The sequence below is a fragment of the Phalacrocorax aristotelis genome, chromosome 2, assembly GCF_949628215.1.
Source record: "Phalacrocorax aristotelis chromosome 2, bGulAri2.1, whole genome shotgun sequence".
Classification (NCBI taxonomy): domain Eukaryota; kingdom Metazoa; phylum Chordata; class Aves; order Suliformes; family Phalacrocoracidae; genus Phalacrocorax; species Phalacrocorax aristotelis.
Window position 1 is genome coordinate 103,309,652 of NC_134277.1, and position 16,571 is coordinate 103,326,222.

The window sequence follows — 16,571 nt, forward strand, 5'->3', positions numbered from 1 at the left end:
TGCCAAGAATTACATTTCACATACCGTGTTAACCTAAGTGATTCCAGTACCTAAATCTAATAGAAAGGTTTTTTATTTTTACCACTGTTGCTCTTGGTCTCTGGATATTGCTTACCTGATCCCTGCCCAAATTCCATAAAATAGCAATGCATTTAAGATAAGTCTGTTTGCAAATCTTGTATTTTAATTAGAGAGTAGGGTACTCAGAAATGAATATGCTAATGAATTCTGTTGCCACCAGCACAAATTGAAATCAAAGTACCCCTTTCAGCACAACATAAGGCTTTGTTTTGCCTCATTGTTGCTGTTGACAGGAACATTTTTGTGGGAAACAAGATTTTTTCTGTAGACCGGTCAGCCCTAAAATGGGAAATCCCTACCAGCCATTTTTAACCTGGCGCAGTCTATGGTTGAGGCTGTAGGAGGCTAAAGCCACCAGTGTTGAGAGAGACAAATGCTCTCAGGAGAGCATTGCACGAGACAGTAAGACTAGCGGGTTCCTCCTGAAAAGTGTGAATGATGCATACATAAGCCAGTCTGATGCAAAATGACAGAGGCCAAATGGTAAGTAATGCAAGAAGAGGGTCCCTTTACACATACACTGATAATTAATGTTGTCAGTGATTGCTTTCTTCAGTGCTGAAGTCTGAATTAAAAAGGGCAGTGGCCCTAGGCTGCCATTAGCACACTCTCTTACAGTAAGTGTTACGGTAAATTGGTATTTTCCGGCCACAGGCTAGTAGCTGGTGTCTTTTTTTGAACGTGGTTAATCTGTAATGGTCTCAAATAATGTACACACACTAACGAAGCTTGAATGTTCATCTGTTAACAAGCCCCCTTGTTCCCACAGTGGTATTTGAGTCTAATGGACTCCAAGGTACTGAAGTTCACACCACCTCCGCAGATGCCCCAAAACAAGTATGTTTTACAATTAATTGGATGTTTGGTTTTTAATGTGGTAGCTGGGAAAAAGTTGCACAGTGATACTCATCACTAAAGTGCTGGCTGGTTTATAACATGTATAAATAATAATGGTGCTGCTTGATTTTTAGCTCTTAAATTTTTAAGCGTTTTATCAAAGTCTGTTATATAGAGAGTCAGTTAATTGTAGAGCAGGTAGTTAATGTTTAAATAAACATGTTACTGGCTTACTCGGGAGTGGGTGGGATACGTAACTTTAATGCTTAGTGATATGTAATAGTGCATAAAGAATTCCTAGAAATAATTTGCTTTTGGAACTAACACGTTCTCTGCTGGCAACAGTACAATTAACAATTAGAGTATTTGTACCCTGATATCCAGTATCTGGCCTTCGAAAGGCTCTCGTCCTCCAGTTCTTGTGGACTCTGTGTGGCAGTGTGCTTTCCTGTTTCTAGCGTACAGAGTTTCCTGTTCTAACAAATACTTCTCAGCACTCTGAACGATACATGACAAAGCTGTTAGATAGAAAACCATTGAACTGAAGTTGTTTCATGTATCTTATGTCTTTGGAGACCAGTGTCATAACCTGGACCTTCCCACTCCATCTTCCAGCTTGATGGGTGGGTTTCAGGGCACACCTTCTCATGGGCAGTTTTCTTCCATTGTGAAACCGCCTCTGGCATCACTTATTTTTTCTTTCATCCCTCTTTTTAGTTTATTTTTTACTACAGCACTTTTCCTGTCCTCCTGTCTCTTACTAAACAGTTGCAGATGGTTTCGGCCATGCTTAGAGAACACATCTTCATCTCCCACCTTCTTGAAGTTTAGGAGTTGCTTTCTACTTGCTCAGTAAACATCCTCATCGGGCACCACCATGTTGCATAGTTCATACGCTGCACCCTTCATGGAGGCTCTTAGGACCTTCTCTGTTGCACTTGCATCTTTCTGGGCCAAAGGCTGCATGGGGATCCCAGGTGCTGCCACAGAAGTATCTGAGTTGCCATCAGGCCATAGGAGTGGCAACAACTCTCCTCCTAAAGCGTGGCATAGCACTCAGTAGTTGTTGTTGTGGGCAATGTTCGCTTTGCTTTGTGGGACAGCAGCAGCAAAGTTGTGCTATAGTTGGAGAACTAGATGAAGGTGCTCTCCTTATAATGCTTATCTAATAAAATCATGCGAGGGCATACCTCTCAGTAGAAGTATGTGACAGAGTGAAACACTGCAGCTCTGCAAACTAGCTCAACTAGTCTTTGGCTCTCATTGGTTTAGTAATGTAGCTTTAGTAAACCTAAGCATCTTCAAAATGCTCTTTAATCTTTTCATGCTCATGGTTTTATCTCATGTGTAGTTGAGATTGGATTCTGAAGGTGTCTGGGCTTTTTTTCCTCTAAAAGACAACGTAAGGTCCAAAAAATTCTGAAATGGCCGTATCTGTCCAAAAAGAGATGTGGCAGCTCAGTCCACATCTAGACTCTTTTTGTAATTCGGGTTATATTACTGCACAATAAATTTACTCATAATCTTGTCTTTGTAAACTACTGCCATGCCAGAATTTATTGACTAACTTCTTCCACAGCAAATGTAGTTTGCTCTTGCAGTCTCAGTCCATGTCAATCTGTCTTCAAAGTATTTGATTAAATTACAGCACCTCTCAGTACAGCAGAATACTGAATAGGGGTTAGCTTCATGAATTGCTTCGTCTCTTGCCAGTCAGTATTTCTTCCACAGAAGCTGCGGTATGATCACTTCTTCAGGAGATAGTTCCCTTTCTTTTGTCTTGTTTGCTCCTCGGTATCAGCCTTTGTGTCAGTTTGTCAGCATCTGTGTCAGTTAGGATTATTCACTTGTCTGCCGTTTTGCTTGTTCTCATCACAAGCATGCTTTGCGCTCCCCCAGAAGACTCCACCTGCACAGTCCCTAGGCGTTAGGGAGGGAACATGCTCATTTCTACCTGCAGCTGTAGGGGCCTTTAGAAGCACAGAAACGAGCTCGCACTGAGAACGATGCCTGCAGCATTCTGGTAATGTTACGATTTCCCACATTAAACATTGTCACTCCGTGTCTTCATTTCATTTCTTAATTGGGGACAGATCTATTCATGAGAGTTTACGGTGTAAAGTCAGTTCAAGTTACAGAAGTGCCGTGCACATGCTCCGAGCAAGAAACAATAGTTATTGCGTACAGTAGCTTGAGAACGAAAGGGTTTTTCTTTTTTTTTTTTTACGTTAAGTGGAAATGATTCACTTTATATAATATTTCCTCCTTGCAGGTAAAATATCTTTCCCTGAGTAGTCTGCCAAAGAGTTAAAATATCAACATTAGTATTTCACTGTTCCCCCATTCCCGTCAGTAGTCAACCAGAAGATCATCTCTGAAGGCTCCTTTATGAAAGGATGTTAGGTAGGGCTTTTAAAGTCCCCCAGCATAGTAGCTTGCAGCAGTGCTACATTATATAGCAATTTTCTCACAGAATCATTTTAATTCCGCATGTTAAAAATAGGGTCTACAGCCAGGCTTTTTCAAAAACGAGCCAGCTAAATCTATATTTAGGTGTCTAAATAAGAAACCTACTTTAGGGTAATGAACCACCAACCGGAGATGCAGGTGTTCAGCATCACTGAAAAGTAGGCCACCTATAGGGGCGTGTAAAGAACACCATACACACCCAGTTTTGATAATATTAGCACTGGGCTGTGTTTCATACTTTGTTCAGCACCAATGAAATACAAACAAAATGTAGGGAATAAGATGTTCATCTCATTCATGACATTATTTACTGTGGTTTCATACTTCTACCTGAATGCCTTAAAATAAAAGCAGGGGCATTTTTACATCAAATTAATTTCCCATGACCTCTTGAATATTTCCTGCTCTTCTTTGTCTAAAGGACAAAAAATGCTCTTTACATACCCCGAGTCAATACAATCTGTGCAAAGTCATGTAAATTCTCTTGAAAGGCTGCCATATGAAACATACTGAATATTCTGAATATTTTTATAAATGCTAAATATCCCAATATATCCATAATTAAGCTTGCTTATCCACAATGAATATGTATCTTAATTTGGAATACGCTAAGCAGCATTCAAAGACCTGATTTAGTAGGCACGAATTCGGGGAGCACACACCAATTGCTTATACATGGCAAGACAAAAAGCTGGCTCCCCTTGGGGAAGGGTTCCTGTGACCGCATGTATCTCGAAGCTACTGGAGCACTCAAAGCAAAAGTCTCCTAAAGCATGGGGTCATTTCAGAGACACTGCCTGATGCTGCAGCATTGCAGCCAGAAGCTCAGTTCCCAAGTGCATTCAGTGGCGCATGGAGTCAGTCTCTAGCCTTCTTTTGCAAAATGGTGACAGCAGTGGTAGCAATTTCTAAGAAATACGCCTTGCGTTTCACTTCTGTTGCATTTTTAAGAACATATAAAAACTTGGCCCGCTTGAGGAATATAGTTTATCCTCTGTCAGTGCTGTGTCAAACAATACGCTTTAAAAATTTTAAGGGGCAAGTAATTGGGTGTTCAAAAGGCATGATTTACGGGTTAGCAACAAGGAAGAGTTCTGTCTAACTGAGAGTATATATACGTGAAGCATATTTGCAGTGCTGGAGGCAGAGACACCAAGTTCTCTGTCTTTTGTGTGAATGAAATGAGCAAAAAAAAAAAAAAAACAACCCACCCCCAACAAACTCCAGCCTTTCACCTCTCTGGAAAAACAGCCTTTCCCTCATGCAAAAACAATTAAAAGCTAAAGCCCAGAAAAAAAATAGGAACTGTTGGTATCATGGATATCTCTGGCTGAAGCTTTCCACATGCCAGAAGGCAGTGATGGTCCTTTTCTGTGAAGGAGCTGCGGACACCACGTTTCTTGGGCCTTGTTCACTGAAAAGAGAGGTGCATAGTAGGTCCTTCGTGAAAGGGGGTAAACCAGCTTCGTTAAGGAGTCCATAAGCCTTAATTTTATCCACTATAACTATTTTTAAATATTTCTTGTAGTGCTAAATACTTCAGGTAGAATAAATGTGAATAGCCAGTGTCTGGGGGATAGACAGACTGGAATGACCCATCAGGAGAACAATATATATGTTGTAAAAGGGTTTGGGGGAAAGGCTGTGGGGATATCTGTTACCTCTCATCTTTTTATAGACCAGCTACAGTACAGCTCTGCTTGGCCTAAAGCAACTCTGGAGAGAAGGGGAAGAGCAAAAAAAAATAACAAACCCCAAAACAAAAAGCCCAAACAAACAAACCTACAAATAATTTTTAAAAAAAAAAGATTAAAAGTTATTGAAACCATTGGATTGGAGTTTTTTTTGCATTTGAAATTTTAGCACTGTCTGTTAGAAGTCCTATTTATGACATTTGTTCATATGAAATGTCTTGCCCCAGTTCCTCACAGAGTTTCTTCTAAAGATCATGATTAATAGTTCAGTCCTCATTATTGCAAATGTTATTTTTAAATAGTTATTCTGAGAACAAGAATTCCATTAATCAAAATAATAGATAATGAACAAATAAATGGCAACCTAATTTGTCTCGTTCATACATATGGAGATTATAATGCAAACAATCAAGGAATCATGGAGGCTGCTATACTGGCATCTGAGTAAAATGCACGTACTGTATGTCCATTAGTTTATGAGCATTATAGACAGGATTAGCAGCTGTAGTTCTTGTCCCAACACTTTCCCCTTGCCAGCAAACTGGAGCTGTATCTGTGCTCCAAAACGATCGCTGCGATTTATTTCAAAGTCCTGCGATAATCTGTCTCCAGTATGTTAACATGCACACAAAATAATTTTTTTCCTGTAACTGGTGAAAAGCCCTAGAAGTTGGTATGAAAGCAGCTTTTGGCATGGAAGCTATAGGTTTCACTTAAAAAAAGATCTGCTGGTTTTCCCCTTTAAAATGCTGAAAGTGAAGAAAGCCTACTTTTTGCAATGGTAAAGGTTTCACATCAGGAAGAATTCAATCCAGCTACGTATCAGCTAGTTCAAAATCTGCCCACTCGGGCCAGTGCGAGTACAAGGAGGTGAGGCACTGGGTGGGTTCTGGCACGTGTGAAACTGGGAGCCCAGCTGTGCACCCACCCACCCACTGCCCCTGGCCCCTCTGTGCCTCCCTGCCAGGTGGGAGGAGGATGGATTACCCCTTTCCCCGGTCCATGGGCAGGTGGTGCCCGGACCCACATGGCATGCCTCTGCCACCCAGCACCCCACAGGTTATCCATCCCCAAAAAGAACCCCTAATTACACCCCTTTTTCCAGTTCTTACCCAGGGAAGCTAGGGCCAGGCGCCTGCCATCCCATCCCCTCCCCTCCTTCGCTCTCTCCCTTCCTCCCTCCTCCCCTGGCTCGGCGAAACCCTGCCATGCTCCCCGGTGTACATAGAGCCGGTTCGATACGAGACGTTTTAATGATGAATGCCTCCTCCTGGAATTGTGGCTCTGTCTCTCAGGCATGATGCAGCCGTGCAAAAATGTAAAGCATCTTTCTTGGTTTACTGCAGGAAATTCAGCATCCAACTAAGGAAGTTTTATCACATCTCTCATTCAGTTACTGTTTCCTACATTTCAAATATACTGCTGTCTGTACAGCAGCTTTTTTTTTCTTTAATTTTGTTGCAAATCTTTCTGACTTAAACCAAACTTTGACTGGTAAATGTCATGAATCTCGGGCCAGGTTTAATTAGGAATTTTCTAAATCTATTAACAAAAGAGATGCACTTAATACATTATGTCAACCAGAGCTGGGCTTTCTTTAGCTATTTCGAGGGCTGCCATAGGCACAGCTTGAAACTTGCTTGGATTTTACATGGGTGCTGTATTTTATGTTGCATTAATTTAAAATGGTCTGTTTCACTTCATCAAGACTTTAGCTTAAGGATAATGCATTTATGTAAGATTAATCTTGCCATGTTGTTTTAGGATCAGGATTGTAAACTGCATTGTTCAGACAGTGATGTTCTAAATGTCATTTTAAAGCTTTTCTTGGGAGCTGCAGGCTCCCACTTATTCATGATGTTATCTTTAATTTCACTTGATTTTAGAATATCCCTGCTATTTTTTTCAACATGGTAATTATTCATGAAAACTCGCTAAAAAAATAAAAGGAAGATGACAAGGGGGAAAAAAAGCTGCCTTAGCATTTGACAGACCTGCACAAGAATTCAGTTTTTTTTTCTTTTAGATGCCTGTGTGACCTCAGACTTCACCCTTTTTAAAATGCTGATCTACTTACGAATCCCTTTTGGCTAGCTCAAAATTCTGCTATTTGGAGGCCTCTTCTTCCCCTCCTTCTTCTCAGCCTTCTCTGCACTGCTCCATCAGATGCTATTACTTGCTCTTCTAGTCTGTCAAGGACTTTATATTGGCCTGACACACTTTGTCTTGCTGGAGATGGTTAAAAACCCCAAAATTCTGATGCGGTGGGTCAAAATCAATGTACGTGACGCCAATAAAGGGTAACGAACACCAGCAGGGCTTGCTGGAGGGTTGTGCGTGGGAGCAGAGGTGAGAATGAGCTTTTCCCTGTGTCGTCCTTGCAGGGGAGAGACCACGGCGGTGCAGAGGTCGCCCACACGCTGCCTCTCCGAAAGGGAACCTAGATCCCCGGCGGAGGAGCCCCCGTGCCAGCGGCCCCCACCCCAACGGGCAGCGCCGGCAGCCCCCCGCGCAGCCGCCCCACGCCCTGGCGGCCGCAGAGCAGCCTCCCTGCCAGCCATCGCCTCGCCCGGAGCCGCTGCATGAGGCTGAAACCAGCGCTCTGCGAGGACGGGGGTGCCTCTGCGCTGTTAATCATTTTAAAATAAATGAAGATGCTACACAAGATATATATAAATTGACGTACTAATCAGTCCCATGGTTCCTTATTTCCTTTATAATAAACAGTGGAGTTGGCAAGCACTGTGGCAGCACAAGGCATCTATATTAATCAAGAGAAGTTTGAGACACTGGAAAAATTAAACTTTATGTGATTTGGACAGCATGAAGAAGTTAAGCACTGTAACAAAAACCTCCCTGATGCTCACAATGACTATTTGATACATTTGAAAAACAGCAGTGGATTCGAGGGCTGGAAAAGTATTAATTAATGAAACTGCCACTGCCTGTCATGCTGAAAAGCAAATTAAAAAAAAAAAAAAACAAAAAAACAAAAACCACCTAAAAACAAAACAGAGAGGAAGAAGGGGAGGGGGTGCGGGGAAAAGGTGGCATTCGGTGCTGAGAAAGCAATGCTTGATGAAGGATTAAAGGGACTAAAGAGAAAGACCATCATTCTGCAATGGTTTGTTTCATTACAGTTTGGGGACCACTTGCATTTCTAGTGCTCTTGCTCTTGACTGCGCACCATTAATAGTATGTGAATATGGAAATTGAAACACTTCCACAGAAAAGCTTCTATTCGGCTTTGGAAAAGAAAAGCTAGTTGAACACTAAGAAAAAAAAACAGGCTTCTGTGTTTTACTCTCAGGACCTTTTTTTGTAACAGGGCTACTTTCTTCGACCTGATCACAAAGGAAGTCTTCATGTTTAAAAAAAGAAAAAGAAAACACTCAGCTGTCCAACGCCGCTGATCTGATGTTTAGAAGAGAAAAGGTGTCACTGAACAAGTTCAGGCAGCCTTGGGCCCGTAAAGTACTCTCAGCTCCTGCATTTGGTTCACCAGGTTCACTGCTCCTCCCTGGGTCTGGTGACGTTTTGGAAAGACGAGGAACTTCTTTTGTGGTGGCAGGTTAATGTTCATATAAATGTGTCATGTCTTGTACTTGGTGATCACTGGTGGTGTTAGGAAAAAAAAAAGAAAAAAAAAAAAGCTTTATATACCTCTTCTACAGTAACTCTTTAACTGCAAGTTTTCAAGGTGGGGTTGTGGCACATAACAGGTTGTTAAACCATGCAGTGTAAGCAATTAAAAATGTATTCCACAGATATAAATATTTTCTTTTCTTATTGCTGTGACACTATGTGTGATGGTAATATTTCTGAGAGTTTCAGATTTTGCACATATAATTTTATGCATTATCAAAAGTTACTGCTGCCTTGAAAGAAAATGTTCTGTGAAAATTTTTGCAAAAGCTTTACTAGTTTTTTTTTTAAATTGTAACATTTTGTAAAGGCAGGAAATGGATTAAAAAAAAAAAACCCTAGCATGCTAAATATATTTTTCAAAAAAGCAATAATTTTACATGTACAGAAATGATGCTAACCTTTACTACAGGTGAGAGCAACAGTTTACTTAATACAATAACGGAATAGTGCTGTTTTTGTAGAAATGGGCTTCTGACACAAAGATTTGTTTTAAAAAAAAAAAAACAACCAGAAAAAAAACCTTAAAGCGTGATCTTTCTGTTCTAACAGTTTTGGCGGGCGGGGGGGGTTCCTTTTTTAAAAAAACCTAGTCGGTAATTGGTTCTGGATACTACTTGTTACTTGTTTTAAATTACTTGACAGTTTTTGTTACTTCGCAACACTTGCAACAATGCAAATTAACTTTCTTATGTATTTTTTTTAAAAACTAGTTTTTCCTTATGCTATTACACCAGATGTATACCAGAATTCTCTGTAAGTCTCGGTGTAGTTAGGAACGTCTGTGCAAATACTTACAAGTGACTGTAATTAACTGTTCTGTGAAGTTATTTTGAGGGAGGTCGCATAGACACATTCCATTGTACCCCCCCAAAAAAAAAAAAAAAAAAAAGAAAAAAAGGAGAAAAAAAAGAAAAAAAAAAGATATTTTGCTGTGTTGCTTAATGATTATCATTTTGGGTTTGCACTAGCTTTCTCAATTTGTTTGGGGGTTTGGGGTTTTTTTTTTTGTTTGTTTCTTTTCTGTTTTGTTGCTTTTCTGAGTCATATTTTCCATGAGTGAAAGTAACGCAGTTCAGGAATGCACAAAAGCTAGTTGCTGAGCCTATTTGTTCGTGCTTTAGTTATTAAAAACTCTTCTGTACCCAAAATGGCACAAAAGTGTAGCGTACATTTGTAATTTCTCTTTTTTTTTAATTTTTTTTTTTGTTTTTATTTTGCAAGCTGATCTAGAAAATCTTTAATATTTAGAGCCAAAAGCTTTTTTTCTGGAGCTTTTCTTCCAGAATCTCTTGACAGAGAAGCTAGTGCTGTCACTGCTATTGCCAGGGTACTAATCAGCAAAGTTTACAATCATAATTTAGCTCCATAAAGAACAACAGTAGGGGAAATCAGTTTAAATAATTATATGCTGTGTATAGCACAAAAATGAGACTTTCACTTAATTAAACAAGAAATAAGAGTGGGTGGGGGAAAACCAACCTTAAAGACCATCTGTTTTCAGAAGCAAATCCCACAATTTCTTTTTTCTTCTTTATCATTGTATTGTATTGATTTGTTATTTTAGTTAGGCCATAGTATTTAAAATGAGTTGTGTTCCTTATTTATTTAGTCAATGGGCTTTGATCGGCTCTTTTAAGCAACGTGATAACTTTTTTTGGCATGACACACTCCTGTAAAGCCCTTTTATGACTGTTACAGGGACTTTCTACTACCTCTACCAATCTACTGTTTCTTCTTCTTAACAGGTTTTTATGGTGTTGCAAGTCTAATGTAACTTAGACAATAAAGGGTTTGATTATCTACGCTGCAGATTTTCCGTGTATCTGCCATCTCGTTCTCTCTTTCTCTCTCCCTCTCTGGTTTTTATGCGGTTTATTATAGCTAAAGTGCAGAAGACCTTTTTATTCTAGCTAAAGGGAAAGACCACCACCTTTGCCAGTGTATTTTTGTATCCTGAATGTTGTGCACTGTCCGAAAGCCAAACTCGGAGAAACTTTTTCCACGGAACTAATCAGCTACTACATTGCCATCGTGCTGTTTGCATTCTTGAAATTCCTTCTGTCAGAAATGCTATGAATAAATCGGTACATACTGCAAAACAGAAAGCAAATTAGAAAGCCAAAACCATTTTTAGTCTTGTATCTCAAAACCACTTAAAGTCCTTAGTGAAAAGCCTTAGTGTAAATTGCTGCCCCCATCCTATGAAGACTCTGCTTATATGAAAACAGCTAGTTAAGAAAATTATCCTTTGGAAAACAGCATCTTCTTGTTGGTCTGAAAAAGTGTTCTGCTATTAACAGACTGTCAGATAAAAAGCTGTCACTGGAAGGACTTCAAGGCGTTGACATCACGCACATTTCGTGGTGATCCCTGTGAACGCGTTGCTGCCTTCTAGTACTTTGTGGTGCGGCGTGCTGTGGAGCGCATGCGTACGTTTGTTGTGCTGGACGTGTCGGAGCATGCATGATGTTTTGAGCTGTTCTACAAAATAGTGTCATCGTAGTGGGAGTGCATCCCTGTGTTTGCTCATTTTCATGCTCAGAGGGTTCTCATGACCAGGCCTGTGTTTGGTTTTGTTCTCCTTCCTTGCTGTATTCCCATGCTGGGCTACTTAAAGCCTATCTCGGCAGCATCAACAGGAGTGCTAGAATTCACTGACACATGTGGGCATTTCTCCTTGAAAAACCAATCTGTCGTGAGAAGACCTGGAACAAAGCAAGAGGTAACTTCTTTATTAGGTTCTTGCTACATAAAATGTGTTGGGTTAAAAGTAGGAAAGGTTGCGTTTTATGTCAAGTCAAATTCCTGCTCCCCCTGCAAGTAAGTGTTTTTAAGCCAGCAGTTCTGTGCGGAGCACTGAATTGCAGAGCGTCCTCTTCCCTCGTGCTCTCTCCTTTCTCTTTGGCGGTGCTTGACAGCGCCATACTTCAGGGCAATCCAATGTTTGAAGGCAAAGCACACATGGATTCACTGAGAGCTTGTAGGTAAGGAGTGCTTGCTTGATCTCAGTGTTTAGAGGGTAACTCAAATGAAATGGAGTACATTAATATATATAAAACTTCCACTTTAGTTTTTCATTACAAATTATAAAATGATTGTTTCTGGAGCAGCTAGACTTGCGAAATAGTTGAAGATCAGTGAAAGCATAAACATACTCCCCTATTAAGTAGATGTACTCTATTAACTGCTTTCTGTGGGGCTGCGTGTATGCGGGCATTCTTGAGGGACTATAACCATGTGTTGACATCCTTAGGTGTTTCAAGGTAGACAATAGCTGTTATAAATTCATTTATGCCTATATTTTTTTTTTCAGGTTCATTAGTGCTGCTTTTGGGAGAAAGAAAAAAAACCCAACCCTAAACCTGAGAAAAAATTGCCTTTCATTTGAGGCTGGTGGACAAAGGGCAAACGATAGATGGAAGAAAAAAATCCGTAGGTGCTGGCTATAAACAAGTATCTCCAGCTGATCACCTGTTACTAGTCAAAATGAGGGATACTTTTGTTATTGAGAGAGAAAAAAATGTGCTGGGAGCAGGAAGCAGGCACAGAACAGGGGGTCATTTTGTGGCTTGGGTAAAGGGATCAAGGGCACTAACATGACCCAGCTCTTTGGGTTTCAGTACTGAGGTGGATGCTGCCAATAGGACCACAAGAAAAAGAGACGGAGAAAGCATCTGAAAGAGGCCAGGTTTTGACCCTCTGAAATTGAAGTAAGTAGACGGAAGGCAGTGTCTGAGAAAGGCCGAAGCTGAGGACAGGACCAAGGAAAAGCCAGGAGCGGAGCAAGAGATTTAGAGGAGAATCACCAAGGAGTGGAAATGTTGCCAAAGAGGGCAAAGTCAACACTATGAAAGATCAAAAGGTTGTGCAGATGGAGCAGAAAGTCTGAAACCTAACCAGAAGAGGTCTGTCTGTCGCCGTTGCAAAGGGCTTCTGTTGGGATGAGAGGGAGGAGAGAGATGCAGGCAGCTTCTGGGCAGATGGATTGGAAACGTCAGAAAATAAGCACATAATTTGAACTCAGTGAATCATCTTATTCTGCAAAAATGTTCTTTTGTGGCATGAGCCTGGATAATGTTCTGACAGTAAATAAGGGAATGCCTTTTTGGATCTTTACTCTCTTGACTGATGGGTGAACCAGAGTTAGGACTATAATTATGAGTAGTTGAGGCAGGACTGAAGGGTCTCTCCAATACCCAAGGGGCTTTGAAAAGCATATTGCTCTTTTCAAGAAACAAGCAGACTCTGATTAGCCCTAAGCAGGAGGGGAGAAAAAAACCAAGGCAGGCAAGAAGGCATAGTGTTTTAGGCAGATGCTGAACTGGAGCAATCCTTTGAGGATGCTAGAGGGTACACTCAGATAGCATTCTCTAATACAGAATATTTTAAGATGCCTCATAGTATGTGGGATAAAAGAGCTGGGGATGCTCAGAGCTGCTAAGGAAAAATGTCTGATGTTAAGATGGCTTCAGACACTTGGCTCTCTCTCTCAGATGGCTTGATTTGTTTGTTCCTGTGTCATCAGTGTTATCTACAAAGGTGAGTTACTTGTCAAGAGTTTAGAAAATGTGAGGTACCCATGTTTGCTTTCTGTAAGTGAAAACCTCTGCATGTCACATTTCATCATCATCAACCCAAGTACCACAGGAATCTTAAAAAGATTTTTCTAAGCAGAGAAAAAAAGATTTATTTATCATCTAAATATCCATTTTTCTGGTATGACATAAAATAAAAGGGACACTGGCCCTCCAGTTCATCTTACTCCCAGAATTCAACTTACTTTTCTGGGACAGGGCAGCGTTGTGGCTTGCCTGTGACAATTAACGAGCCACTAGTGGTTTCAGAGACCTACAGCTTGCCAGAGAATGCTGGAGCAGTGCTCTGATAAACACGCTTCTGCCAGGGATCTCCCTTGGCGAAGGTAGGCCGTGAAGTGAACCGTTTCTTGACTTTAGCACGAGTTTTCATGAGTCGTGCTGATGCTGCAGGGACACTGAGTCTGTTCTTCCAGATGGGAGCCAGGGGTGGTAGGTCACTGCGGTCAGTGGACCATGGACTTAAGTGGTAACTGGTTTGGTGGCTACTGCTTTCCCAAACTTTTCTTTTCATGTGTTCCTCTCCTCCTCCCTCAGAGAGCACAGATGTAGGTGGTTGCTTGCACCATGGAGGAGGTGACATCTCCAGAGCAGTGGTGGGAACAGGCAGCTGGGAAGTTTCTGTTGGCAAGAAGTCCACGTCAGGGGCTTGCCGAGAGTCCCGTCGCCTCCACTGGCGCTTCCTCCCTGCCTCTCCTGTCAAATGGCAAATGAGTTGTTGTGTGGCTGTCCTCACAATAACATGCAAAAGCCTGCTGTGGATATGGGAATGGTTGTTTTTTCCCAGGTATTTTTTCTTTTCAAATATTGGTAGGGTAACGAGTATCCCTGGTCTGCATTGTTAGAGAGACAGTCTGGAGGAATCCTAGTGCCTATGCGATATTAAGCACATTTTATATCCATAGGAACGGTAGGTCTACTGGCAGGCTCTAGAAAGTGGAATTATGTGGACATTTTCTCAGGTGCTTGGTCTCTGGTTGCTTACCATCCTTGCCTTGAGAGGGCAAGGCTGCCTGCTGCCACTGACCCTGGGCTGCCGTTGGGGTGGTGAGGGGGTGACATGCACTTGCTGCTTCCCTGGCAAGCGGCACATGCATGGGCTGGGCCCTGCCATCAGGGAGGATGTCTCTGCTTTGGCACAGCTGTATTTTGGGGTGGTTCTGTTTTGCATCAACCATTGCATGGGAGCAGCCCAGGAGCCAGCAGCCCTGAGCTCCTTTAGCTGGGGAGGTGTTCCAGCCCTCCCTGGAGGACCCAGCATGTGATGAGCAACTGAGACTCTTGGCAGTGATTTCTAGAAAGGCTCATTGCAACTATGTATTCACCTTTTGCAAATAAGGGCTCCCTACATTTGGCCAGGGGCCATTTATGGGCAGAAGTGACGTGCAAGAAGCCTGTAGGAACTTCCTGAGCTAGGCTGACCACAGCACTAGGGTTAAATCCAAGGAGACTCAAGGGAAATTCAAGTGAATTCAGCATTCGTTATTGCTGAAGATAATGTGATGGGTGATTTTGTAAATCTGGTTCCTTGCTCAGTGTTGTACGTGATGTTTGACAAAGCAATTTGCCAGTTACAGTGTTCAGGGTAGAGGGAAGGACAGGTAGTGAGCAAGTGTCAAAAATGACATAGGCTTTTCACTTGCTGCTGGAGAGGCTGATGATTTACTTCACAGCACACTGTTTATGGGCTACTCCATTTCCTACACTGCCCCTGGAAGTTTTAGTGCTTTCAAGGTTAGAAGCATCTAAGGAATTCCCTGCAAAGTTACTTAAGTTGTCTTTATTTTGTCTCCTCTGACAGCACACAATGTGAGAAATTACATGGCTTTTAAGGTGAGGCAAGTAGAAGGGGAATAGTCCAAGTGGCAGCAGTGTTGCTGTCCTAAACTGCTACTTATTCAGAGCATGACATTAAATTATTTGGTTCTGCTTTGCATTGGTTCCGTTAAATAAACACTGGCTTTAAAATGAGGCATAGCTGGAGGCATCATTAAACCCACCTGAATTTTGCTTCTCTAGTTGTATTTTCTGAGAATTTTGCAGAAAATGAGTCTTTATTAAGACTTTGAGAGTTTTTAGAAAAAGAAAAACAAGCTCCTAAGTTTAGAGAAATTACAGTGCTTCAGATATTTGAACTTGGAAGAAACAGGTGAGTGCTGAGGTGGCATGGGAAGAAGCACCAAGGCTGTAAACCTAGCTAGATGTTGACTTGGCCACATTATTACTTAGGCTGGTTCAGTAAATGTGACTCCAGGGAGTACAGGTGCCTTGTCGGGCCTCCTCTGATCATTTTTTATACTACTTTTGGCAGAATAACTTTCTTTGTAAGATTACAGTTTACTTTGTTGTATAAAGGGTCTCCTAGGTAGGTGTCTGTCTGTGCAGTATGGTAAGATGGTAAGAGACATCTCCTGATATGAAAGCTGCATGTGGGCTGCCATGCAGAAGTGACTCTGAGCTGGGCTTGAAGGCAAATTCACCCTCTGCCCACCTCGCTTACCTGCTTGAATGCCTTTAAGCTGCCTGTGAGGCAAACTAGTTGCCTCGCTGAGAAGTGAAGTGCAATGCACAGGGGACACATGCAGTGCTCTAAAGGCATTACCTGCCATGGGGATGGGCCCTGGCACTCTTGGTTTCAGTCAGTCTGCCCTGAACTTCTGCTCTTACTGCAACCAAGATATGAAACAAAAAATACTGGCTGGGTGGTGGACATTGCTTGCCACACGGGCAGGTGGGATGTGTAGGCAGTCTGGCTTCAGACTGAGCCCAGGCTGCCTACCAGGGCAAGTTAAACATGAGGGAGCAGAATTTCACAGCTCAGATAACCGCCTTGGCATGTAGGAAGGCTATGGAGGAGCCTGATGCCGCACAGCTCCTTGCGTAGTATGGTATGCTAAGCTACAGGCAGCAGGGAGTGTGTAAAGGACATGGTGGCAACCTGTCCACTGGGCCAGTACAAAGGAAGAGTAGCTGCTCACTGCTCTCCTGCCATCTGTAAAGAAAGATGGTGTGTCCTTTTTATGCTTCCAAAAGATGCTCTAATGGGAGGACGTTGAGCTGAGGGGCTGTAGAGGCACAAGAACTTGAGAGTCTTAACCTGTCGAGGTAATGATGTAGAAAGTTTGGTACTTTGCTGTTTCTATAGATCCTTGAATTTTTTTTAATTATTCTGTCTGTCCATGAGTCCATGTCACTTTTGTACCATTGGAAAGCTGCAAGCTGTTTATGAGAAGGGACGGAAAGCATT

The 16,571-nt window shown here is 41.9% G+C and overlaps 1 protein-coding gene across 5 annotated transcripts in view; it reads left to right on the forward strand.

Moving 5' to 3' along the window:
• Nucleotides 1-8,470, forward strand: part of ZNF516 (zinc finger protein 516) — a 105,918-nt gene extending 97,448 nt beyond the window's left edge. For 3 of the 5 annotated variants that reach the window (XM_075084569.1, XM_075084568.1, XM_075084570.1), the window contains one exon: nucleotides 7,466-8,470. In XM_075084569.1, the coding sequence (XP_074940670.1) occupies nucleotides 7,466-7,770 (305 nt within the window). In that variant the 3' untranslated portion in view covers nucleotides 7,771-8,470. Of the gene's footprint in view, nucleotides 1-850; nucleotides 919-7,107; nucleotides 7,362-7,465 lie in introns of all 5 variants that reach the window. The other 2 variants (XR_012659138.1, XM_075084571.1) reach the window with 2 other exon arrangements.
• Nucleotides 8,471-16,571: the final 8,101 nt, after the last annotated feature.